This window comes from Cygnus atratus, chromosome 5, assembly GCF_013377495.2.
Source record: "Cygnus atratus isolate AKBS03 ecotype Queensland, Australia chromosome 5, CAtr_DNAZoo_HiC_assembly, whole genome shotgun sequence".
Taxonomy (NCBI): Eukaryota; Metazoa; Chordata; class Aves; order Anseriformes; family Anatidae; genus Cygnus; species Cygnus atratus.
The window spans coordinates 49157333-49183043 of NC_066366.1; the positions used below are offsets into that span (position 1 = coordinate 49157333).

Sequence of the window (25711 nt, forward strand, 5' to 3'; positions counted from 1 at the left end):
GCACTTTTACCTGTGTGGAAGGAAAGCATACCTTTCTTGTAACATGCTAGCTCAAGGCAACCAAAGCATTTTCCTTCTCTTTGGATATTGCTGCTCAGTCATAAAGCTGTGTGGATCTTACGCAGAACTCTCAAATGTCCCCACGTATGGGACTTTCTGTTGTGATTTTCGTTCTCCTTTTGCAGACAATCAAACACCACCTCCAAGGTCAACAAGAAGACTGGAGAAAAATCTTTATCGTTCTTTAGCTTTTGACACTTACTTTCCATGGAAGGAAAAGAGGCAAGCTCAGAACTTTTCTTGGCTTAGTCAAAATGTCTCAACTACAGGACCAGAAAGTCCAAGGCACATATCATGGCATGCACTGTTGAGGACATCATTTCCCCTTTCAAGTGCTCTGCTTATAGAGGAACTGCAAGGACAGTTTTGATGGCAGTGTTGAATATTTATCATTCTTTTCAATGAAGATGAACAATGCAGCACAGAAAGAAGAGGAAATGGTTGTATGTTGTATCACTTCTGATGATGCACACTAAAAGTTTGACTATCTGCATATCAAAGAAGAGAATTACATGCAGAAATTTATACTTGAAAAATAATGTTTTACCATTAATAAGGAATGCTGTATATATTAGCATAAACTAACATTTGTGGAATATTACACCATGAGAAATATTTTGCATTGGCCCTCGTATGCCCATTTTGTAAATTTAGAAGAAACTAAACAAATAAAATACAACTGGGTGCTCAGTAACTAACAGTTACTGTTATCAGCTGAGAAAAGTATCTGAACATAATCCAGACTTGCTAACAAAACCCACCCTGGTTATGATTTGATTTGTTTGATGGGGGAAAGAAGCTTATTTCATCAGTCAAGAAGCTGGTGTATTCTCTACTCTTTATTTATTCCCAGAAGCTTAATGAAGGTGGGTGTCTGACACTGAGCAGTGCAGATAAAAAACAGGTAGACAAAAGCAAATCTGTCAAGAGAATGTGGTCTTTGATTGGATTGTATGCAAGTTTTGAGGCATGCTCAAAAGAGGTTTTGTGCATGCTTCTTTTTAACCCCCAGTAGAAGCTGGGTTTTGATATCCTATCCACCAGCATAAATCTGATATAGGGAATTACTCTGGATGTAAATGACAGCAGGATCTGGCCCAGAGTATTAAAAATAGTGGGTAACATTCCATATTGTAGTAATCATAAGACTGCAAATCACTGAGACAGTGTGCATATTTTGCATTGCTACTAAACTTCAAAATATTTTAAAGTTGTATATGAATGAAAGATCACAAAGTTTCTAAAGAAGCACATTTAACTTTATACATAGATTTCTTTTTAATTTTTTAATGTTTATAAACCAAATCTGCCAACCAGAAGTTGATGCATTTTAAAATATATTAATATATTTTGCACTTAAGACTACATATAAAAATTCCCATTACTATGTCAATGAGAACATATTAAAGAACCTTAATAAATAAGCACTAAATCAAAAAAGTTCCTTATCTTGGCATATCTGACAAATAATTCTGTTCAACCAGCTCACATGTAGGACACTGTTTACACCAGGCAATGTGTTTACAATTAAGGCTATTTAAAATTTATTTTGATACAAATCAAGGAGTGTATTCTGCTGTTAAACATTTTTTAGGAATTGAATCCTTTCAATGTAATGCTAAGGAAAAAATAGCAACGTGTTCGTTATTTGCTGTACGTTCCATGGCAAACGTCAGTATTAGCACCCATTTAGGGTTTTTCACTTTAATAAGGTAGTTAGGTAGTTAAGCTACCAGTCCTAAAGATGGCAATAAATACAGCATTATTAAAATGCTTTATTGAATAGGCAAGCATGACAGTAAACACATTTGTCCTCAAGTATGCAGATGACCCTGTTTCCTGGCATTCAAGACATTTTTGCTGTGCTGTAGCAGCAAAGCAGAAGAGGTGGAATTCAGTCTTTGAGTTCATGGTGGAGTTCGTCTTTGAGTCTTCTGTTGCAGAAAGGCTGTGAAGGAGCATCCCTCTTTACTCTTCCTTTCTTCCCTGCTCTTTCAGGAGGACAGTTTGGTGCTGATACTCCTGTGATGGCTTAGATATGAGGCTGAAAGGAGCAGAGGTAGAGGCAGGGCTTGGAGAGCTAGTTGCCTCCAAGCAAACATTTGCTCTTCTGTGCACAGTTCAGGCAGCTCAGATGTATTTACACTACGGAAGAGTGGTTCCAAAGTCTAGTTTTGAATGCCGACTGATCAGCTGAGTTGATAGTGATGAGGGCATCAACATTTACAGTGCCAGATCCAGCAAATTGTACTGTACCTTCATATTTCTGATTCAGGTAACTTTAAAAGACTAGGGGCACTCATTTGTTCCATAGCAGCTGATCCCCAGCTCAAATATGCGTGAAATTGTGTTTGCTAATGCCATGAATTATTGAGACATCATTTAGATTTATTTTGCCTAAATTGAATATCACCTGCTCCAAAAATCGGGAGTGTTCTGTTGTAGGAAGAGACAGTGTTGGAGGGTAATACTGACCTTAAATCACATGGCTGGTCCTGGCATTTTATACTCCTACGTAAAACATAGACCAACTTCAGGACTATTTCTATGGATTGTAATGCTGCGTTTCCTGAGGCAGTCTCATATGCATCTTGTGTTATGAGACAGGTGTCATGCCATGCTTATCATTACAAATGACGTTAGTAGGATTATCCTCTGACAAAACAATATGACCAGGGATATATTGTTTGCCAAAGAGTTACTAGATGCCGTATCAGGGCCTTGATGACACATGATCATATGAAGTAGTTAGAGTCTCTATATAGTCATTACCAATATGTTAAAATAAAGATGGCAATTAAAGGCTGAACCATGCAGATAAACTAAATGGCCTGAGAAAGATCTGTTTGACAGGTTGTTGTATGTCAGATACCCACTTCAGAATGTGTCAGTAATTCAGGAGAATATTGCTGAGTAATAGCGGACTAGTGCCTTTCACATGTACAGAAAATAATTTGCTTGGGTGGTCAGGAAACCACTACAAATTTTGCCCTTTCCCAATCAAGATAAGGGGTGATTTGCACTTGGCTCTCTGAAGTTACTGCAACTCTACATTGTGTCTGTTCAGGTTGTGTCTGCAAAATTTTGTAGCCGTGTTGTTTTACTATCCACTGTAAAAGTTAGCTGGCACGTGTGCCACAGCGGTGTGTAAGTTAATATTCAGTTCAAGAGTGAAGAGAAAGCTGGTGGATGTGAGAGGAAAACTGTTACTGTGATCTGAAAATCGCCAGCGTACTAACACTGAAAAGTAATACAATTCAGAAAAAGATATCCCTTATCCAGCAAAGCTTAACTTCAGTAGGATTGATTCCATGCTTAAAGCTAAACACACATCCAAGTGCCTTGCTGGATCGTTTCCTAAGATGACAGCTGAGCATGGTTTCTGTCACATCCTGATCTTTTCATATGTTACTGGTTTCTTAGTCTACAACTTTAATTTTTCCCTCAAGTTAAAAGCTTTGTCTGGAATCTATGGACCTCTGCTCTGCTGATACCACTTTAGATTCCTGCTTGTGTAAATAAGAGGAGAACAGGTTTCTTGTCCCAAAGGTTTCAGAACTGTCCTGGTGTACAAACAGGACCATAACTGAAGTACAGCTGGCCAAGCAGAGCTCCCAGCAGCTCTTTTCTGCTGCAGTTCCACTGGAGTAGTACAGTCCCACAGAGATGATCCACTGAGTTCAGCAGTGTCTGATCCCATACAGACCATAACACTCATACTACCTTATAAAGTTGCGTGATCAAAGTTCAGCTACTGCTACTCTGAGTCCCACTGAAAGTATTGCCTGAATTAAAATTTCAGGCTTGGGATCTGCATGCCTAAATCTAATTCTAAGAAGCTACGGTTATGGTTTCTCAATGACTACTGATGATCTAAGGGCTGCTCTCTGGGCTCGAGTCCAGCCTAGCAGAACACCTGAAGTCTTCCCAACAGGTACAGCAGAGTCAACCGTCTTTCTCCTGGCTCAGTCATTGGCGTGCCAATTTTATTTTATTTTATTTTGATATGCTTGCTGCAGCTGTGACTAACGCGTAATTAGTTTCTGGTTTTAGATTATATTTGTAAATGTTCTGTCAACATGTAAACAAACAGAAAAGGTCTTTCCTACTCCAATACTTATACAGCAATTATAGAGGAGACGCTATTCTTTGATTTCCTTTGTGACTGTGCTTTAATTACATGCACTTGTTTTTATTATGTTTGCTCTAGTTGCACAAATCCCTCATGAGTTTGGGTGTCTTCCATTTTTGGATCTCTTGCAATTGTAATGTCATTTATTTGTGTACCACTGTTAGATTGTTTTTTGGTAGAGTGCTTTAAGCTGTATAAATACTGCCTCATTATTCATGCTAAGGAAAGATCAGACCTAATGTAATATGAAACAGACACTAAATTAACACTGATAGCCAGGTGAAACCAAAGAATCTTGCTGATTGAAATGCAACACCTTTGGACATAATGTTCTGTCATTGCAAGCCTCAGATCCTTCAGTTACTTGTGTTTAAGCACTCAGAAGAAAAGCTCTTCAGCTCACGCATTTACCACACATTTTCCTTTATATTTCTTTGAGTCTGAACTCTAGATTTTTCAGTCTGTTGGGTGGTGAGATTTATATGATGGTTACATGGGTAAATGACAGCATTTAATTCCAGCAACTCTGTACCAAGCCCCTTATTGCCCCTTATTACTTTATTAAACTATTTTGAAAACTCTGTATGCAAGTGATTGGCGTTGTGCTGAAAAGAAGAATGTCGTTCAACTGATACGTGCATTCCAGTTTCTGACCTGGTGTGCACAAGTTTAAAAACCTTCTTTGAATAACTTGAGCTTGCATTTTCTTACGTTTCCCCTGCGTGGTGTCCTCATATTTTCTCCCATATTTCTCATATTTTCTCCCCAGAGAAAGCTGTGAGATCCTATACATCCCTGTCCCAAAATCTGAGATACATGTAGCTCCTTCTCCACAGGCTGACCTGTATAATGATGGTGACAGTTCGTACATCCCGTGTTCTACTTGCTACCATACTTCTGCCATACAGTACACTGTCTGAAAGAAATGAAAGAGCGTAGGAACCTAATAACATTTGAATATTTTCTTACAAGAATTACTGAATTTAATTCCATTTCTTTCTTACTTGCACAAAGAATGTATGTGATTGTTGCTGTCTTATCACTGAGATGATCTTGGTAAACTTGAAAGACAAATACAACGGTAGGTTTATAGCAACAGGGAATTGTGACAAAATCTAAAGGTTATCAGAATATATCAAAACCAGACAGGTGAAGTCTCTGGAAAATCTAATACCAACTGTGATGCTTCTTTTCAGAGGGTTTTGCAGCAAGATTATTGCCTTCACTCATATCCCAGTTGGGTATGCAAAGAACACTTGTAAGTCTGCTTCCCCAGCAGCATCACTGTTCCAAATGCTGAAACTGCAGCAAAGTTACGACCAAATTCTTGCCTTCTCGTTCTTGGAAGGGGTGCCAGCGCTCATTCACGTCCTGGTAGTTGGCACAAATTTTTATCAGTGGAACTGAGAGTAGAATTTGGCTCCCGCTATCTCCTCCATTGCAAGAAAGTATTTGAAATTGTTTATGATCACTAAAATAACTTCTGAACCTTTTAAACTTCCCTGTGTTTCATACTTGCAGGCATTTGCAGTGCACCCTTAGGAGGTTCAATACCTCTTAAAATATTATTACAACTTTCTAGAACCGCTTACTTTGAAAACAGAAAGGGATGAGTTTGTAAACTGTAAATAACACAAATCTATTTATCATGTTATTTATTTTTTCAATGACTGTGACCTTATGCACTGTGAATGCTCTGTGATATGGGGTCCTTTGTACAGATAAATATGTCATGAAATCCAAATGGATTTAATGTGATAATTTGTTACAAAATGTTGGCATGATAATTGATTATTTTTGTTGTGAAAATTTTAAAAAATAGTTAACTAAACATTTATAAAAAATTCTAGCAGTCAGTATTGTAATGCACTATATTATCAACATATGTACACTATCAATAAATTATATAAGAACAACATGAGTGTTTGCAGTATTTTTCTCAGATGCTGAGAACATGTGAAGCATTCTCATATATATTGTTGAAAATCTAAAATTTCAGGACCCAGCTAGGATATGTGCCTGCATTTTCTTGGTGAAATTTGGTCCCCGATGAACTGCATGACAGAAGGCTCACACATTTTCGTCTATTCAAGGGAGTATCACCTGGATCAAGCTAATTTTGGGGTGAGTTAAGTTCATCAATTTGATTCACAGTGATTCCGAAATGCGTGATTTGCTCTTTTGGGACTAGCTATGTTTACCAAGAATGTTTCAAGAAACATTTAGACAGTGTTGTCAGATGTAGGGTCTGATTGCTCCTTTGTGGAGCCAGAACTTGGACTCGATAGTCCTTGTGGGTCCCTTCCAACTCAGGATATTCTGTGATTCTATGAGCTGCCTATCTCAGGGTTTCAGGTGCCTTCTGCTGTAGGTATGCAGTCTGTGGTGTGGAAGGAAAACCTTTAAATGCAGTTCTCTGAAAAAAGGAACAAGGAATTACCTTACTCATGTGCTAGTTTATCAACAATTTCATTAGATAAGAGTCTTTCAATTAATGCTCCTAGCCAGTTTACTGCAAGGAGATAAAGTTTGACCTGATTTTTCTTAACCACAGTGCATGCTTTTGGAATCCCTGTTGCTGTATAAACCTGTGATTAGCCACTCTGTTTCTGTACATCGACAGAAGAGTCCTTGTGAAGTGGAGAAGAGTGATACCATGCATTCTTTGACTTTTGCACAAGGGTTCATTCTTTGGTATATGCTAGGCTAACTGTTTCTAGGCTGGGGAAAGGAAAAGATTCCTTCTTCCATACAGAACTAACTTCTGAAAATTGAAATCTGAATGTAGAAAGTACCCATTCTTTTAATCCCCCACACATTTGACCTCATGACCCATCGTGATCTGTTATGTAATAGGCTCTATGAAAGGGACATCATGTATGGGTTGGTGACACAATAGGCATGACAATTCCTACAGGAATATACCATATTATTGATGCGGTCGTGTCCTACTGTGTGGAAAGTGGAACTGCTGTATAACCTGTGAATGTGCTGAAAGCACTTTATTAAAACCAAAGTGCTTGTTGCACTTAGGGCCTTCCATCATAAACCATTTTTAAACCTTCCCAACTCAGCTGCATAAAAATAATAATAGGAAAAGAAAAGGGCTGCAGAATGGTGTGGTTTAAGATGGATAGGGTGAATCAGTCCTAGAAAAGCCAAGAATACCCCCCCTGCCCCTACCACAGACTGAAATTGTAGCAATTTTTAGGCTGAAAATTAGCTTCATAAGTACATTGCATCTAAATATCCCAAATTATTGAAAAATTCAATTCTTTCTCTAAAACCTGTTTGGCTTGAACGAATCACAGAGAAGTGGTGTTTTGTGGTGTCTGAGCATTACATTGTCAATTAGCTTTTGTGTAATTGTATACTTCCACAGCCTGATCACACAACACAATGTCAGACTCCAAACCGGAGTCTGCCGGATCTCTGGCTTAAGAAAAACACTCAGCAAAGCTCTGACAAAGTCTCTTACATAAAAACTTGTCTTCATTTTCATACTTTGAATATTCTACAGAAATGCTTAAGTGTATTGCAAAGATACTAAATATTTTGCAGGGGGAAAAAAAAAAGAGACTTTGAAAATAACTTTTGCCCAATATCTTTAACACAAGTAATTTCAAAACTTTAAACTTCTGAAAGTGTACATTCTTTAAATTGCAAATTGTGTGAAAGATTTCACAAGAAACAAAAAAATGAGCTCCCAAATCGAGTGAAACTGAAACACAACAACAATTCTGGATTTTTCATATTCTGTCATTTTCTTTTTTTTTTTCCTGTGTGTTTTTAATAGTTCTTGCCCAACAACATCTTGGAAATGCCTAACACTTGCTGAAAACTGGTATTCTGCTGCAAAATCTTAGCTCTTTTCCATCATGCAGCCTTCCAGTCAGGCTTTTGGACTTTCTAAGAGAAACCCTTCTAAAAGCTAGAAGATACACCTTCTAACGCCAACGGGTTTGATTGAAAAACCCTTGAGAAGAGTTCATCTTGAGATGCACAGGTGCGTCTTGATGATAGTAATGGTCCCTCGGACTCCCCCTAGCTCAGTGCCAGCAGAACTGGCTCTGTGCTGTACACTGAGGTCTAGTCGCCCTCAGACTGATATGCTGACAGCTGCCTGGCATTTCCATTTCCAGTGTGGGCTGCATGGCACAGCCTGCTTGCTGGACAATATCTTCAAAAGCTGAGAAATTCCTTTTGAAAATAAAAGGAGCAAAAAGGTCTCCCTCTCCGTTCCATGAATTGCTTTTCTCGGCCTCTGCTTCATATTTCTGCTGTATTCTTTTCCATAATGCATTCTCCCAGCATCCAGTATTTCCTGAATGACAGAGCTGCCAAATAGGAGTGCCACCAGCCCCGTCTGACAGCACATCTGTCAGTCCCCAGCCTCCACAGCTGGTCTATATTTAGTTGGGTTTCCAGTACGGCACACACCACTCAACCACTTCAGTAACTCCAGGTCAAATGTGCTCCGAGGCTGTCTGGAGCTTCACGGCATGGATAGCTACTCGTTTACCAGCAGTCTTACAGCCTTACCATTACCTTTTGCTTTAACTAGGAACTTTTTTGCATAACTGTCCTCTGTCTGTGTTAGACATTTCACTTTCTCAGGTCCTGTGTAAATATAAAGGTTTCCAAGCTCCATCTGGTTCCAGTTACTCAAGCAATAGAAATACACATGCTTCAGGAATTTGCAGACGGTGACTTACTGCCTTGCTGCTTATAAAATCCTTTACAAAGTTCACCATGCTCTGTTGCCTACTGACATACCTGTAGTCTGTAAAACAATTTCCTGCAAATTTACTTACGTTAGAGAAACAAACTGGAAGCTGACAGTCTCGGGCCCTTCTCTCTAATAAGGCTAACCTGCCTTCACTACTAAATATGGCTTTATAATACACACGCGCACGCACACACACACACACCCTTGACCACCAAAGACTGCCTCTTCCTGAAATCCCCCGTTCATATAAATACAGGAAGTAGAAATAAGAGAGGCTAAAATCAGACCTTCTTGGCAGTTTGCTTTCATTTCAGTGCTTGTTTAGTTGTCTGCCCTCCGATACTACCGAGCCTGAAGCTGGTTTCACACATCCTCCCCCTGCAGTCCCTTGAAATATCATCTTCAGTACAAACCTAAGGATGTGGAGGTTCTGCTCAGCGATGGCAAGGAATTGCTTTCTTTACCAAGGAACTCTAAAGCCACTGTGAAACAGAAAGTATCTTAAAGTTTGCTGTAATGATGAAAACATCAGCCGGAGACGAGGGAGCCAGGGATGACTCAGGGTAAGTCCTGAAACTTAAGTCACTGTTTTTAGTAACTATGTCGTTTTGCTTTTCCCTCTTAACAAAGAGCTCTCAACTGCATTTGCAAGCTGGCTGGGGGGTTTTCAGCTACACAATCGCAATGGTGTGGCACGATCATGCTGTAAGTTACAGTATTTCCTTTAGCTAACACGTTCCTGCTGAAAACAGACTGTGATACCTTTATTTAACTAGAGTCTCAGCTATTTAGGGAAGAATAAGCACAAATTCCAAGCTGCAATTTAGGGGAAAGGACAGAATAAGGGAGTTCTGTGCTGTTTGGAAACGTGACAAATCCTTCCTGGGAGGCTTGCTTTGTTTCTACTGAAATGCTGAGAATTGGATAAGGGCTCGTCCCTACAAGCTGGTGCTCACTCCAGCCCTACCTAGCGAAGGTGCACACGAACCATGTCCGCAGACTCCCAGGAGACTTCAGACGTACTTTCGGTAAGGAAACGACTCCAGGCTTTCCTTGCTCCTGGCAAACAGACACGGCACCTTGCAGGTTCATGCTCCAAGAAAACGCAGTGGGAGAGAAAATAGGTTTTGACTGGGAGGACAGTCAGCTGCCGGGGCTCCAGGATCAGGCTGGAATCTGCCCAAGGCTCAGTTATATCATAAAGCCGATGCTGAAGCTGAGCGTTTCTGTTTCCTGTTGAAAACAATCAGGGGAAAATGACACAGCTGCTGGAACTTCCAGTCACCCCCTTGGAAAAACATACAATACCAGATATTAAGAGCGCTTTTTATCTGCCTGACACACTTAGAAAGACTTTTTTCCCACGAATGAAAGCTCCTAGCCGTGTCCATGGTGGGTGCGGTAAAAGAAGCTGTATAGGTGAGTGGATACGGTGTACTTGCATTTTCAGTCACCAAGTGTGCTGCAACTCAGTCTCCTTCAGCTTGCAGCACACAGTCAAAAAGGGGGTAGAAAAGCCGCTGACAGGCAGCTATAGCTCCACCATAGCACTGTCCCAAATGTGCAAATGGAGTGCAGGGGATGGAGGGAAAACCCTGCATTGCAACTGTCACTGCTTTTGCCTTCAGATATTTACTGAGTCACAAGGAACAACGTTACGCCTGGTCCAAGGTACAATTACTCAGTTCAACTTAGTGCCAAACACTAAGGGACAAGGATCGCATAGCCATAAGAAAAAAAAAAAAAGAAAAAAAAAAAAGAAAAAAAAAAAAAGGAAAGAACCAAATCCCAGCTGACTGACAAGAGGAACTTAGTAGATAGCAATCCAAGGAACAGGTACTTTGCAGATACTCCCTGCATTTATGATAGTTAAGATGCCACATACTGAGAAACTGAAAGATTTATACTGTTTATCTCTTTCTTAACTTGGTTGAAAGGAGCCACACACTTACAAAGATTTGCTTTCAGTTTAGTGTTGCAGGAGAAAATAAGCCACAAACCCTAGATTTGGGCTGTAAATAAGTGGTTGAAGGAATATCGAAGCATGAACGGGCATAACGCATGTGTTCTTCATAAATCTGTGAGCATCTGAATAATTTAATAACATACTTTTATTTCATTAACTGATTGTCTTTATTTACAGTCTATCTCCCACTCTTAAATAAGGACTTAAGTAATTAAAAATGTGTTTCAACTTTGTTTGCATGTCAGAATATCGCTGAAGATCCTAAAAAATTACACTTCAGCGAGCATACCTTGTGGCCTCCAACACGGTACGGAATTAGAAATGTGACTAACTGACTAAATGTGACTTTTTGGTTATGTTCACGTGGAACTAGGCACATATTTTGTAAAGTATTTGTAGATAAAATTGGTAGCTTTCGAAAGAGATGGTAACAGAGGTAAACTGATGATGGGACAATTTGGACACAATTTAAAATTCTGTGCACAAAAATTGCATGAGCAATTGCTGAGATTGTACCTTTGTCCACCTGGGTCTTAATTATTTAATTAATTAATAATTTATTTTGAAAATTGTGGGTTATTAAATGGGAAAACTTCCTTACATGCACAGAAACTATGGTAGTGCTAATTATCATAGGAGTACCCTGGCAACTTGGAAAGTGTCTGTGTGTCTAGTCCTTGCAGTGACCGAAGGGTCTACTTTGCACGTAGCAAATCACTAAGGAGGTTGTGCTTACTTACACCTTTGAAACGGCAGGAAGATGCTGGGAAGAAATCTGCATCCAAAACCAATAGCTCCTCAGAGACAGATGTGGGGAGAAGGCTAACTAAGGGCTGGATAGAAATCAGTCTAATCAGATTCTTCCAAAACGGGTTGGAGAGGAACAAGGAAATAATAACCAGTTATCCAAGCTAGAGTCAGGCTAACTCAGCTAGGAGCGTTAATAAGTGATGAGATCACAAAACATCTGGAGAAATGTGAGCTGATTGAGCCTGGTGACCACAGTTTCATGAAATGGTATATGCCTTCATTCCAACATCTGGGAAATGTATGGAGGAGATGATGAGAAGAGCAGACGGGGAGCCGAGACAGACATAATCAGCAATATGTAAATATTAAATAGTCATTGAGGACAGTGGCTGGTGCAGGCAGTTGGGATGGGTTACAGCGGTTCTCACTTCTGGGGCACCAGGCTAGCTAATGAAGTGATGGCCGTACATCTTTTTGGAGCCACGTCTTTTTGGCACAAAACCCACCATCACAATTGACATTGATTTCATGCAGCGAATGTAGAAAGAAGAGGCCAAGAACTGGAGGAGTCTGGGAACCGTACGACTCTCATGGGCTCACAGATCTTAGCTTCAGAGGGGACTGATTTGATTATCTAATCTGATCTCCTGTGTAGAGAATGCCAGAGAACAACTCTGGTAAGCACCCCGTCAAACCCATCCTTTATGCTTGAATGGGAGCTTTCAAATCCTTGTTGGCCAAAAAAGCTCTCATATCGAATGGCTCTCCTGCCCAGGTTACACACCTCCCTCTGCGGTAGGGTAAGTCTAACACGAACATTTTCAGGTTTGAACTGAGAAAACAATTTTAAAGAAAAATACAACTCTCTTTGAGAGCTGTCCTATGAGAAGAACTATAATCTAAGCTGGTTTGAATTGGTGAGCAAGTTGTGTTGGCCTCAGAAGGTCTTGGGCACAATGCAGAGTGCTGCTGAACAAAACCCTCAGCCCAGTACATGTGGGGAGCTGTGCTGAAGTGGGGAAGGGACAGTTCAGGCAGCTGGAAACAAACCAGTGTTATCAAATCCCTCTGATGTCTGTCAAACTCTGATAAAGGGGAAGATTTTCCTTTCCCACAGGATGGTGCTTCTCAGGAAGGAAATAACTGCATTGCACCAGGATCAGGATATTACTGTAAAGATACAAAGAAAGAGGTGCTCTCTAAAGAGGCTTGGTGCACTCACAGAGTGGACTTTTATCTCCTGAAATTCAATTAAGAGAAAAGCGTGTTCACAACCACACTGACTCATCGTGTGATCGCCAGCCTCAGTGGGTGCTTTGAGCACTTTGTGCAGTGGTGCTGGTGCTAGCACGGAAGGCCACTGGCCCTTCGATAGCTCGGGTGCAGACCACACTCAAAAAGTTGCCCTTGATTAGGGAGCTCCTCGTCATTGCAGACAGCCCCATGCCAGCGTTCATAGGAATGGAGGCATGAACGTAAGCCGTAAGCAATCTTCTGTTCATCTCCTCTCCACTACAGTTTCAGCTAAAGATAGTTTCTCACTTCCTGTCCTAAATGGCTACGTGCTCTCTTGATTTTCCAACCTAGAGGCAGTATAGGCTGAAATACACACACGTGTGTGTGAATGCGGCTGTCTCACTCCGTGTGTACAGCTATACACGCTCAATGGTGTGTCCTGGAGAGTGGCTGTGAGGATTGCTTGCTGCAGCTTTGGCTTGGCTCCATCCCCTGCCACACCACGTGCACGTAGTTCACATATCTCAGAGAGGATCTATTTTGTAGTATTTTTCCTACTAAAAATATAGTAGGACTATATTTTTACTCATCCGTGATTAAATATAGATGGTTTCTCAGAGATCAGCAGCATAGGTTTGTGAGACTCAGAAAGATCTCTAAATTGACCTGAAAAACTGACATTAAATACCTAAAACCAGTCTATTAGAAAAAGAAGCTGCAGCAAGGTTAAATTCCCAGAGCTTTAAGTGCTTGTCTGCTTTGATTGCTAAAGAGCACAGAAACCTAAGTGAGCTAGTGAAACTAGGACAACATACTGTCCATCGCAGACCTTTAACCATTATAATTTTGGAAGGGAGTAGGCTTTTTTGCATTTGGGAATAGAAATAAATAGTTCTTTGGGGGGGTCATTAGAAAGCAAAGGCAGCTGTTTGGAATGACTGACCGAATTCTGGTCACAAGAATTGTGACAGAATCCACAGATGGATCTGTGAGCAGAGGGTAAGGATGGTCATCAAAAGCCCTGCGATGTCCCTGAAGACTAGCCACACTTTCCCAACTGCAGTTTGAAGCATTCATACTACCAAAGAAAATTTTAGATTTGCATTTAGGATAGTTATGGATCAAAACAGAAAACAAGAATGGACGAAGTCTGTTTTACTGCAGAAGAGTATCTTTAAGGCCTCTTCTGGCCTTAAAAAAACAGTGGAACCTTAAACCTTAAAAAAAACCAGTGGAAGCAGTTAATGAAAAGCCATGCTAAAAAGGCACTTAAGCAGCAATTCTTGGAGAGAAAGCACTGTTCTAAGGGGTGGTCCACAATCCACCATGTGTCCTAGATTACTTCCCACTTTTCAGATTATTTTTCTTTCTGTGGTGCTGAATGGGTATTTCATCATAGGTAACTAAAGTGGAATCTCCACGGTAAATCTTCATCTAGGGCCAGGTTTGCACTAGGAGTAGGATCGAGACTGAATCACTCGTTTGCCTTTAATTCAACTTCTGTCCACCCCACCCACCCCTTACACACGTGCCTCGTACGGTTCAAAGGAGCTCCTGTGACCTCTCACAGCTGGGTACGGTCCCTAGAGAGTCACTTCTCTTGTCACCAAGCACGAAATCCACCTGCCTCCTCCTCCTCCAGCTTCTCCACCCCTGGGGCTCTGGCTGGCTGGCCATTCACAGCAGAGCTAAACCCCAAAGCAGTGGGACTGTGAATGGGTTTCTCCCCAGGGGCACTGCAGCCACATCCATCTGCCTCAGCTGCATTTGGATTACTGAACCAGTCCGAGGCAGGGACCCTAACCAGTAATGAACGTGCTGGTGCTTATCCGTACAGAGGACTGGGGATGCTATTGCAATACAGATAAGTAAATAAGGACACCCCTAAATAAATGGTGCTTATTTTCAATAATCATCCAAAAAGGCAAGACCTGCTTACTGATCTTACCCTATCTGTACCACAGTTGTCCCAGGTATGAATTATAACTGAGTAATAGCACTATATCATCAGAGCAATGTAAGAATTGATTAGTTGAAATTTGTTAGGAGTTTTTAAGGTGGCCAAAGGCAAGATGATGCTGATGTTTAGGAGAAAGGCTTGAAAAAACATTCTTCTATTTGGAGGAGGTCCTTTTATCAGTTTCTCAAGGCTGCAAAGTCTATAGTAGAAATCCTGCTGGTCACCTAATTCTGTCTGGCTTAGGAGAAATAATTTGCTCCTACAGGAGGTTCAGTGTGAGGATGGAGAGAACGAAACTCTGGCAGTCTTTGGTTTTCCCAGTTACATTCGCCCAAACTTTAATGGGGTTGTGTGTGGAGAAGGAGGTGATTTTCTTTGCCCTGGTGAATATTTGTGGTCATTATCTCTGAGCTGGAGGGGGCTGGAGTGCTTGTTGTGTATTTTATAATGCTAAAGACCTTCAAACATTAGTATTTGTGCAGGGATATATGAGAAAAATTCTTTCTTAAAACTTGGGCACGGGTAATACATAAGAGATTTAATAAAGGTGCTTTCTTCTCCAGCGTTCACTGAATGAGAGGAGGCAATGCCCTTACAGCCCTAGTGGGAATGGCTTGGGTCACTGACTCTTATCAGAGCTGTAGGACTTGCTCAAAGCTGGGTAAAATTACTGGAATTACTAGCCATGGACTGTAGGGGTCATAACACTGCATTAATGGAGTGAAACCAATAGGGGCTGCCCTTGAATTTGAAGAGCAAATGCTCTGGAAGGTGTGTATATTATTGAGTCCTGTCCTGCATACCCACCAGTCAAACGAAGGTGGGCAGCACTTCCAGGAGAGCCAGCCAGCAGGGGAATACTCTGAAAATCTTGTCGACGGGGCAGGGCGCATCTATACTGCAAAGCAGGGCGTGTAAGGGTGCTGGGCACGCCCAGGCTCCAGCATTGGTCTAGGTGGCTTAAAGAAAAGCAGCAGTGAGAAGACAGCTGACCAGGGGCAGGCCTCCTGGGGGACTAACCACCAGAAAGGGTGCACAGCATTTGCAGGGGTTAAAACCTGGCTGTCAAACCTCTGCTAAGCTCCTATGCAGGGTAGAGATGTGTGAGGGTGGCAACCCATCTTCTGCAGAGGGACAGTGGAGGCTGGTACACAAGGTTGCTTATGCACATGCTGTATTTTCTGCCAAGACTCTTGGCACCCCACTCGCTCCCTGCAGCACTCTGGTATCGACAAGCTGCTTGAACAGTGTAGGAACACGTGTACAACCCCAACCTCCCCCTGACTGAAGCAATCCCCAGGCGTGCACGTGGCCGAGTTGGAGGTTTTTGCTGGTGTCAGTCCGGAGTAACTCCAACAGAGAGAAACTGAGACAGAAATCCCTTCCAGGCTCTTGGGTTCTTGCTTCTCAGACGGACAAGGCAAGCTTTCAGCTGGTGTTTTTTAGCTGTGAAGTTTGTGTGTGTATATGTGTGTTTAAATGCATGATAAAACAGCGCTGCAGAGCAGCTGTGGTCAAGCAAGCAGAGTTATTTAAGCTGTGCAAATATAATAGAGCAACAGGCGTCACCCAATATGGTAAATATCGTAGCCGCAAGCCTTTCCTTTGTCCATTTTGTGCCTCTCTGAGCTATCTAAACTAATTCTACCCACTTCCAGAAATGGGATCTCTAAATCAATGTATCTTGCCAGAGTGGGAATGCTAAGGTAATGCTTCCCTCGAGGTTTCAGCTGTGAGAGGTTTGGAGTGCTTAGCTCCTCTTTGCCTGCACCCAAAATAGTATAAATCTTTTTGCAAGTGAAGATAATTACTTGAGCAGCAAAGGATTAGCAGATGTGAGCACTGCATAGCTGGTTATGCTAGTCACATTTTCCTAAATAGATATTCTATTAGATGCACACGAGCCAGGGAGTGCTGAAGAACGCAGCTCTTTTCAAACAGATGAATATATACATGCATATCAGTGTGCCTTTCCCAGACTTTCCATCACCTTTCTGCTAAACAGGGAATATGTTTATGGTCAAGTTAAGAATTTCTGCTTTCTGCATTATCAATACCTTTAAAAGGGACAAGGCTTTTTCACTCATCTTAATGACATTGTATGATTAATATAAAGCCCTGGTACGTATAAAGAGAGGATCACTGGATGTTTCACGAATGTGAAGCCTCCTGGCAACCAGCTGAAGACACGTATTTACTACAGCCACTGTAGGAAGAGAAATTGAAGCACAAGCTCATGGAGCTGAATTGGTTATAGTCACTCCATAACCCTTCGATCCTTGCAATGCATTTATTCCCTGCCCTTGCTCTCAACCATCCTTTAAGTTTGGGGTAAGGCCAGAAACAGAATCCAGTCCCCAGAAAGCCTTTTCTTTTCAGTGGATGAGTTTTCTGCTGGATTAGGGTGCCGAACCAGCTTCCTTAGTGGTTACACAGCCTCTAGATCTGAGGCAAGAGAAGCAGCAAAAGCAAAGAGGGGGGAGCATGTGCAAGTGCGGTCAGGGGACTGCCCTTTCAGCAGTATCCTTGCCATTGCCCTGGATTAAGAGGAGCATGAAACCATGCCCTAGAAAGTTGTTTTCTGAGCTGGACTGCAGTCCTGGCTCAGATCTGGTCCTGCAAGGGCTGGGGCTGCTGGCATTTGCTCTCTGCAATTTGTCTGTGGGACAACACTGTTTCAGGTGGGGTTGAAAGACCTGTCTTACTACTTGAAATAATTCCCTGACTATGTTAATTAGTACTTTCCATTTGCTTTTGCAAGGCTAACGAATTGTTTGGGAATTTCAAGTGTTTTGTTGAAACCAACTAAATACGTTCAGCCCTTTGGATGCTGGGGAAACCTTGCCAAATGTAGGGAGTCCTCACAGCTCAGGTGCACTTCTCCTGTGGCCCTCTGGAGAAAGCCAGTTTTATGAAGCCTCTGTCTTGTAAAAGCGGCTGCTGGGCAGAACTGGAAGCAGTTGCTGCCCCTTATGAACTCAGTTAAGTTGTGTGCTGCTTGGGAAACTTCACCAAGGAAACAGAGACGGAAAAATAGCAGAGTCTGGAGACTGGCAGCCCTGCTGGCTACCTGCAATGCTGTTCTGCAAATTGCTAGCAGACTTGTAGGCAAAAGAAGGTTGTCCCACATATTTGGCTAATTGACAGCCCGGAACCTGGCTCAACCTTTCATCTTGCCTGCCAAGAATTTATTCTCTCTTCTCTCTTTCCTTTGTTTTCCCTTGAGTTCTCTCCAAGAAATCTGTCACTCATGATACCCCACACAAAAAAACAGAAACCAGGCAAAGCTCAGAGCTTCTCCTGCTGAATCAGCAGACAGAAGGGAGGTTGGCTTTGGGTCACTTTCCTTTCTGTCCAGAGGACAAACATGTAACACGGGGCATTTTGGTGTAATTTTGTACTGAGTTCCCATCCTAATTCTTTCTCTGGCAAGTTACTTTAGACTGGAGCTCGTTGGTAACCTTTTCAAGCCAAAATCTAAAGTGACAGCATTACCTTCCCAGCCAGGATGGGGCCTTAGGGCTGGGAAACTGTGGTGGAGTTTGCCTGAGGGGCTCTGTGAAGAGCAGCCTGTCAGAGAGATGGGTGGTAGGGGCTGCATGGTAGGTCCCTGGACCTGGGATTCTGGCATCTCCCGTTGCAATTGGGCCTAGCTATCTAGATCTAGCCTGGTTCATCCTGCCTGACATTAGGAGCTAAATTGTTGTGTCCGATTTAGGAACCTGTGCACCCATGAGCATCTGTGGCCTTACTGGAGGAGAAGAAGCAGCTCCAGGGAGTAATTCAGGGTGCCTGGTGCCAGTGGGGTGAATCCCTTTCAAATGTCTGTTTGTGCCTCGCTGAGCTGAGCAGGGAGCCGGGCCAGAGAGCTGTGTCTAACACAAGGCCTTCTTGTGCCCTCTCACCCCCTCAGTCAGATTGCCTCAGGTCAGAGATGCAATGGCGGCCGGGAGGGCAGGGGAGAGGGGAGGAGAGGAGGGGAGGGGAGGGGAGGGTGGGTGCAGCAGTGGTGTTTTGGGGAGGACATAACCACGGCAACGCTGTTATGGATTGTCTTCAGCTGCTGTGAAGCCGCAGCCTTTGGGTCATGGTTTATTTATATCACAGCCCTGGTGGCCAAGTGACTGTAAGCACTGTTAGATGAACAAGCGGGGGTTTAGCTGGGGCTGTGGGAGCTGACAGACTTACCTTGCTGCTTGGCAGGTTTTGCAGTCACACGCTGAGCTCCCAGCTGCCGCAGGGACAGCTCGAGGTGTCTGACACGTCTCCAGAACCAGCCCTTCGGCCCCAGGCTGTCCAAGCAGCACAGGATGGTGAGGGCCATGCCCACTGGCAGGGCAGGTCACTCAGCTTAGCCCTGCAAGCCAGAACACCTATCTCATCCTTGCACAGGGGGACCAGCACTCTTCACCACCTTTCCATTACCCTGAAATCCCCCAACAAGCCATTTTCTTCTTTGTCTTCTTCCCCTGGGAAAGCAAATCCCTAACTTCACATCACTGTGAATGCAGGCAGGGATCCTGTCAGATCCCTGATAAGCAAGAAATAAGCACACTTCTCCAATGCCTAATCAAAATTAAATATGTGGAATCTGAAACTGCTGGAGTAAGGATAAACGATGAGAAAGAGCAAGTTCATAAAGTTAGATTTGTTGTTTTTTTTTTTACTAACAGCACCATGTGTTGAAATGCATTCACACTGAAATTGGAACAAAATCTTACCCAAAATATGAAAATTTGTGTTTAAGTAAGTTTGAAGATCAGTGACTGAATGACTGGTTTGAAGACCCTTAACCCAATGGGAGGGGCACCAGCCTTGAAACGCTGAAGGCCCATTTCTGCTCCTTGAGATATCACAGGACAAAAGTTCAATGGATTTATTTCCCTTAGTGAAAAGAACATTTCTATTTGCAAATCAAGACAGATAAACTTTTACAGGTCTTTCTTAGAAGAGGGGAAGACTGCTTAGCTTCATGCAAGTCTGTGTGGTTAGTGCCTTGTATCTCATGTATCTCGTATGTCTACACTAAATTCATTCACAAGGTGAGGAAAGACATTGCATTTATAACTATTTTTTAAATTTTATAACATCTTAATAACTCTTAAAGGAGTTTTTGCTCTGACACGTTATACAACTTTGACTCATTTTTAATATATAGGATTTGAAACATTAAGGTTCTATTTAAGCAAAATTGCAATATATTCTTAATTAAGTTTGAATTTGGGAATTTCTCCTTTATTTTTCATTTCTCTTTCCCCTCTTTGTTAAGTGAACACAATTTAGAGAAAATATTCCCAGGGTTCTCATTCCTCTCTTCCTTCCTGGCCTGATGAGCTGAGAAAGGGCGAGGTGAAACCTCCAATAACCCTGGCCCTTCAGTCAAAACAAGGTACTCTGTGCTTCCAGCACGTCACATATTTTTGAAAGGCACAGAACAAATTCATCTGTCTTCTGTCCAGCTGGTGGCTCTGCTGGGCCCTTCTAGTGCTCTGACGCCACAGGGAGAGAAAGGTTGCTGACTTTCTTTTGTTCTTACAGCCTAGGAAATTGTTCCTTTTCTTCCAAACATTTGTTTCTGGTTCCTGCACCTCAAAAACCTTTCCAGAGAAGTTAAAATAGAATTGACCATCAAATACTTTTGCAGCTTTTTCTTAAGGAAAGTTTGTTTTCTTTGGCTTCTCCAGTCTTGGCAGAAATGACTTCTGGCTAGTCCTGCATTTCAGAAGCTCTCTTATTTGCAGTGAAAGGGCCTTGCAGAAGTACAAATTATTCTTCATTGCATGCACACAGAGAAAAATCTTCAGTTTTGCTGATATGCTGAAATTCCTGAGAGAATAATTTGGGTTTGAAACAGGCAAAGGTCAAATGACCTAAGAGCTCTGATTATGAATATGGGGGAGAAAGACTTATCTTTAATACAGCCGCTGTCTGTTGAACAGTAAGAGCAGTAAACCTTGCAAAGGGGTAATTTGCTAAGGCTGGAATGTATGTTTTGACTGAGGAAAAAGAGAAAGACAGTTGATAAGATATTTTGAGTCAAATTGTGGAGTGCAAAAACTTGTATGTGCAAGGTTAAATAAAGATAACAGTAGCATTTGTGAGTTAAGTACAAGCTAAGTCACATTGCACCAATAGAATGTGTTCGCTCAAGCTCACTGTGGTGCTCACATGCATTAGTATCTGCATTAATTTCTACATTAATAATTGCAGAAAACAGGTGGACTGAGGAAAACAACTTGGACAGGGTTTTGAAAGAAGGCCTCTTCCTTCAGGGAATTTTTGATGTTTGTTCTTATCTTTTTTTCTGCCCGGGTCGTGGCTGTCAGTGATGGACTGCTGGTTTGTTAGTAGAGCTGACCTGGGTGTTAGCAGCAATGTGAATTAGTTTGCATTTTGTTTGGTTTTCTTGTGCACGTGCAATTCCTTATAATATACATGTAAATGGAGAGGCAGACCTAATGAACCTAGGAAGCGTAGTGAAACTAGTAACTTAATGAGCATTTAGGTACACCTTCCTTCTCCTTGAAAGGACTCCTGCAATTCACGTTGGCTGACAGGACCAAACCAGAGGCTTTGACAGGAGTTTTGCCACTGCTTCGTTGTGGTTGCTCATTACTTGATAGTTTGATACATCAATTACTGATCTTCCAGCTGTACAGCTAGTGGTTGTACCGATCCCCGCATGGAGTATAATAGTACTTTCTCATACTTTGTGATTTCTTGTGGCTTCTGTGACCAGGAAGGTGAGTGCCTGGTGATTTAACAGCAGATGAGCTCTCAGACAGGGTGATGACTTGGCCAACAGCTATGAACATATACAGGTGGGGTCCAGCTGGGGAGAGGTGGATACCTGCAGTCTGTGCATACAACCCCCTGCTAGTGTTCACAGAGGGGGGCACTTTGGAAATCCCTGGTGTGTAACAAAAAGCTCACCAAAGTGAGCCTTCAACTGCAGGGTGCAAACCTTCACTGCTGAAGCTGAGGGTGTCTGTATCAGAAAGTGAAGTGGTGAACAGAGATGTTTGGTGAGCTGTGAGGTGCAGGGGATACTGGAGGAACGGACAGTATGTAAGGGACCATTGGTTTGCCTCACTGCTCACCTTTTGGCAGCTGGAACAGCTGCTGCCTTGGCTATTAATCATGGTGATTTACAGGCTGAGAGGAGAGGCTGGGAAATGCAGGGCATCAACTGTAGATCAAAGACCAAACAGATGGAAGGTGGACATAAAAGCTAGAGTGGAAACAAGGAGAGCAGTGAGCAAGAGGAAGTGCTCTGCCAACCACAGGTTGTCCGCAGACCACGGTTTGAGAAGCACTACTTCCTGAGCTATGCATACATTACTGAGCCAGACCAGTAACACAAGCCTCCTGCAAGGTAAGAAGGACTACTGAACAGCCAAACCTGCTTCGTGGGACACACTGAGCCTGTCATTGCCACTTCCATTATCCAGTTTTTCCATACATCTCAGAACTTTGCAATGCAGGAACCTTCTTGCTTAACTACCTACATCTTTTCCCTGACATTTTGCCTGCCCGCCAAGAAACTTATTTTTTATTTCTAATTGAAGGGTGCCAATCAGCTGGGTGTGATCTCTGAAGACCTCAAGAACTTTCTTCTCTCACTGCTTTTTGGCTTTTTCATTGTTTGTTGTTGTTTGTTTGTTTTGTTTGTTTTTCTGTTTGTTGGTTTGATTTCTGTCTGCTCTCTTGGCTCTATTATGAAAAAACCTTTCAGTGAAGTCCAAATTTACTATGTGGCATCAACTTTTGATGGATAATGTTAGTTATTTTGCTACGGGTTTTTCCATGAGTCACTTTTCTGCCCTCCCATTTTCTTAATACTCTGTTTTATGATTAAATGACTCAAGAAGTTTACAGATGATGGAGCTCTCTCAGTAGGTGTCTGGGGTACCAGCCTCCATTCCATCAGCTTTTGGGAGATAAAACAAAACTTAAGCAAGGTCACCTAACACAGGTCCAAAAATTAAATGAATCCCTCTCCTCCATTTTGGATTAGTTTGCTCTGAACTGATCAAAGGAGCAAATATGGACTGATTTGTGAAAATGAAGAGAAGGCATTGAGAAATGACCACGTCTAAGATGGAAGCAAAATAAGTCTTGAGGCCCTTTAGCTGTGGCACTGCCTAACTTCCCTTCCAGTAAGCTGAAAGAACAGCACATGAATTCACAAGTGTCAAAACAAAGATTTTTAATGAGTCTTTTAATGAGTCTATCTAATCAGAAGTGATATTACACCAAGAAAAACATGGGTAGTTAAGTATGTAGAATGGGTCTAGCTAAGAAAACCTTGTTGCACTTTTTTGCTGCTACTCTTCTAATTCTGATTATTCCTTCTTCAGTGGGCTAGGTTCAGAACTTCATACCCTTTTCAGCATGAAGGTGACTGTGAAAAAACAGATTCAATGATCTGCCTCTGTCACCAGTGGCAGACTGAGTCCAACTGGGTTGGTTGTGACACATGGTATAGAACAGGGCTGTGAGTTTTCTGTCAGTCTTTTTAATTGTGTGATCTCAGCACCACCATCTGACGCCTTCCATGAAGCTCCTTGCTCGCAGTTCTCTCTTTCAGCCTCAGGAATTTCGAACATTGTCCATCTACTTCCACCAGGACTGGTGTGCCAGCTTCAGGAGATTCTAGCTTTTCCTCCTTCTTCAGCTCCTTTGTGCTTTGTAAACCGTGTTGCTGCACTTGAAGGGTTTCCACACAAGTGAGCTTCAGACACAAACTGGCTTGTTCCGAATAGTATCCCTTCAGGTACCAGGTGGCTTTGGTGCAAAAACTTGCTCTTCAACCGGGACGTGGAGTTAAGGTCTCTTGTCCTTCTTCAGTTCCCCAGTAACAAGCCCACTGGCAGACATTTTAGCAGCTGTGGCGCCTGCTCTGCCGTGAATATAGGTATTCCAGAGTGCCTCTTTCCTTGAGGACAGCACAGCAAACCACTGCTCTTGCTCTCTCTTGATGCCTTCTAATATTCAAAGGAAGAAGCAGAAGCAATAGTAATGATAAGTAATAATAAAAGACTAGTTGCTAATTCTTATACCTGATTGATTTAAACAAGGAAAGGACTTCGGTCATTAGTAATCAGTGCACTGCAGAGCATTTAGTTTCTGATTTAAGGTTCAGATTTAATAACACCTGATGCATTTTCTCAGACCTGTTCTGGTGGCAGGGAGAAGCTGCAGATGTGCAGGAGTGCAGAGGCTGGTGGGGGCTGGCACGGATGGAAACTCTGACCTAGCTCATCTGTCAGTCACCGCTGCTATTGCACACAACTTCTGTGCATCTCAGCACTTAGTGTCAGCAAGTTCCTAGCAACATTTCAGAAGTCCTTTGCAAGGGTATGCCCCGGCCTGTATGAAATTTAGTGGCTTATATCTCCTTGTAGTTCTGATGATTTCTGGGAATATTCAGCTGGCAAGTGTGGCTCAGTTTTTGAAGCAGAGAAAGCATTTTGTCAGTGCACAGTCACTGTGCAGTAATCCAAATCACCATTGTCATTATTATTTCTTTCAACCAAGCAACCTGATAACTTCTGCCAAAATGGGGCAGGTGTATGCATGTAATCCCTGTGCAATTAATTAATCTGTGTTGCCAATCAATATGCGACACATAGTCCCCTGCATCCCAACTGAGTTCCATTTAGCAGAGCGATTTAGAAGTACTTTGCAGGAAGAACTTAATAGAAAATGTAAAGCTGGCAGCTCTAAGGCCAGCTTTGCAGCTTCACATCACACATAACAAAAATGAGCACCTGCCTGTACCAGTCAAAGGGTTTTGCAGGATGGTGGGAGAAGGGGGAAAGAGTTAGCCAAACGGCATGTTGTTTCTGAAAACTGTGAGCTTCAAAATCATCCAATGTGTGAATTCTGAGTAAGTGAAATAGCAAAGGCCGTCTGCTCGCCGCGACGGCCCCGCAAATCCCTTCAATTGGCAGCACAGCAAGAACCCGGGAGCTGCCTGTGCTCCCTCCTCTCTCTGCAGCTACCAGAGCTACCATGGAGCCAGATTAAATTGGTGGATTAAGCAGTCCCACAGCCTGGCATCTGGATCTTTGTGACAGCTGCACCCAGGAAAGAAGTCAAGCACTGGTGCCATAACTGCGTCAACTGGTGTGTCATGGGTCACAGCATCACAGCTGGAAGAGGTCTGTTAGGTCATTCACTCCCATTTCTTAGCCAGCACAGGATTTGGCTCATTAAAGCGTTTGCTAGTGCTTTAAATATGGTGTTCTAAGAGATTTGGGCAATGCAGTTCTCTCCCCCTTCTCTTCGGAACTTATCCATCATCTGTTATAACTCACTGTCAGGAAGCATCTAGCCTAACATTCCCCTGTTTTAATATGACCTCCTTAATGACTCCTCTCTTCTCCCTTTTATCACAGCCTCCCCTTTTGCTGGGCTGTCCTTTCCTCCCCGTGTACAGGTATTACAGCCTGCTTCCTTCTTCTTGGTTGGGTTGGCTTCTGTGGGAAGAATACCCCACACCAGGGCTCTCATCCCTGAGGGTCCCCAAAAGGCTGGGTTCCTCTCCTGCCAAAAAGCCTCATCCACTGCCTTTAATTATCTGCACTGAAAATCCCCTCACACTCAAATCACAAGATGTTTCCATTAAAACAAATCTTTTCTGACTGTTCAATTTTTATTTTGCATGTCTAAATCTGGAATGATTTTCTGGTTTTCATCTGTTCTCTAAAGCATGGATTAGGAGCCTGACACGCATCCACATGCTTTGCAAGTTCAGTTCTGTTATTTTTCCTCACCAGCCAGTTGTTCCTGGTGCCAAGCCCGCATTGCTGCTGTGAGCAGGGCTCCGTGCAGGCGCTGTGCCTGCCGGAGGGAGCAGAGGGCTGGGTGCCT

General features: G+C 42.5%; 1 protein-coding gene across 1 annotated transcript in view; it reads left to right on the forward strand.

Annotated features, from left to right (window-relative positions):
• Positions 1–7989: 7989 nt before the first annotated feature.
• The window catches only part of RIN3 (Ras and Rab interactor 3), a 69321-nt gene continuing 51599 nt past the window's right edge, over positions 7990–25711 (forward strand). Inside the window, 1 exon segment of the mRNA XM_035539785.2 lies at positions 7990–9484. Within this exon segment, the coding sequence (XP_035395678.1) occupies positions 9438–9484 (47 nt within the window). The 5' untranslated portion in view covers positions 7990–9437.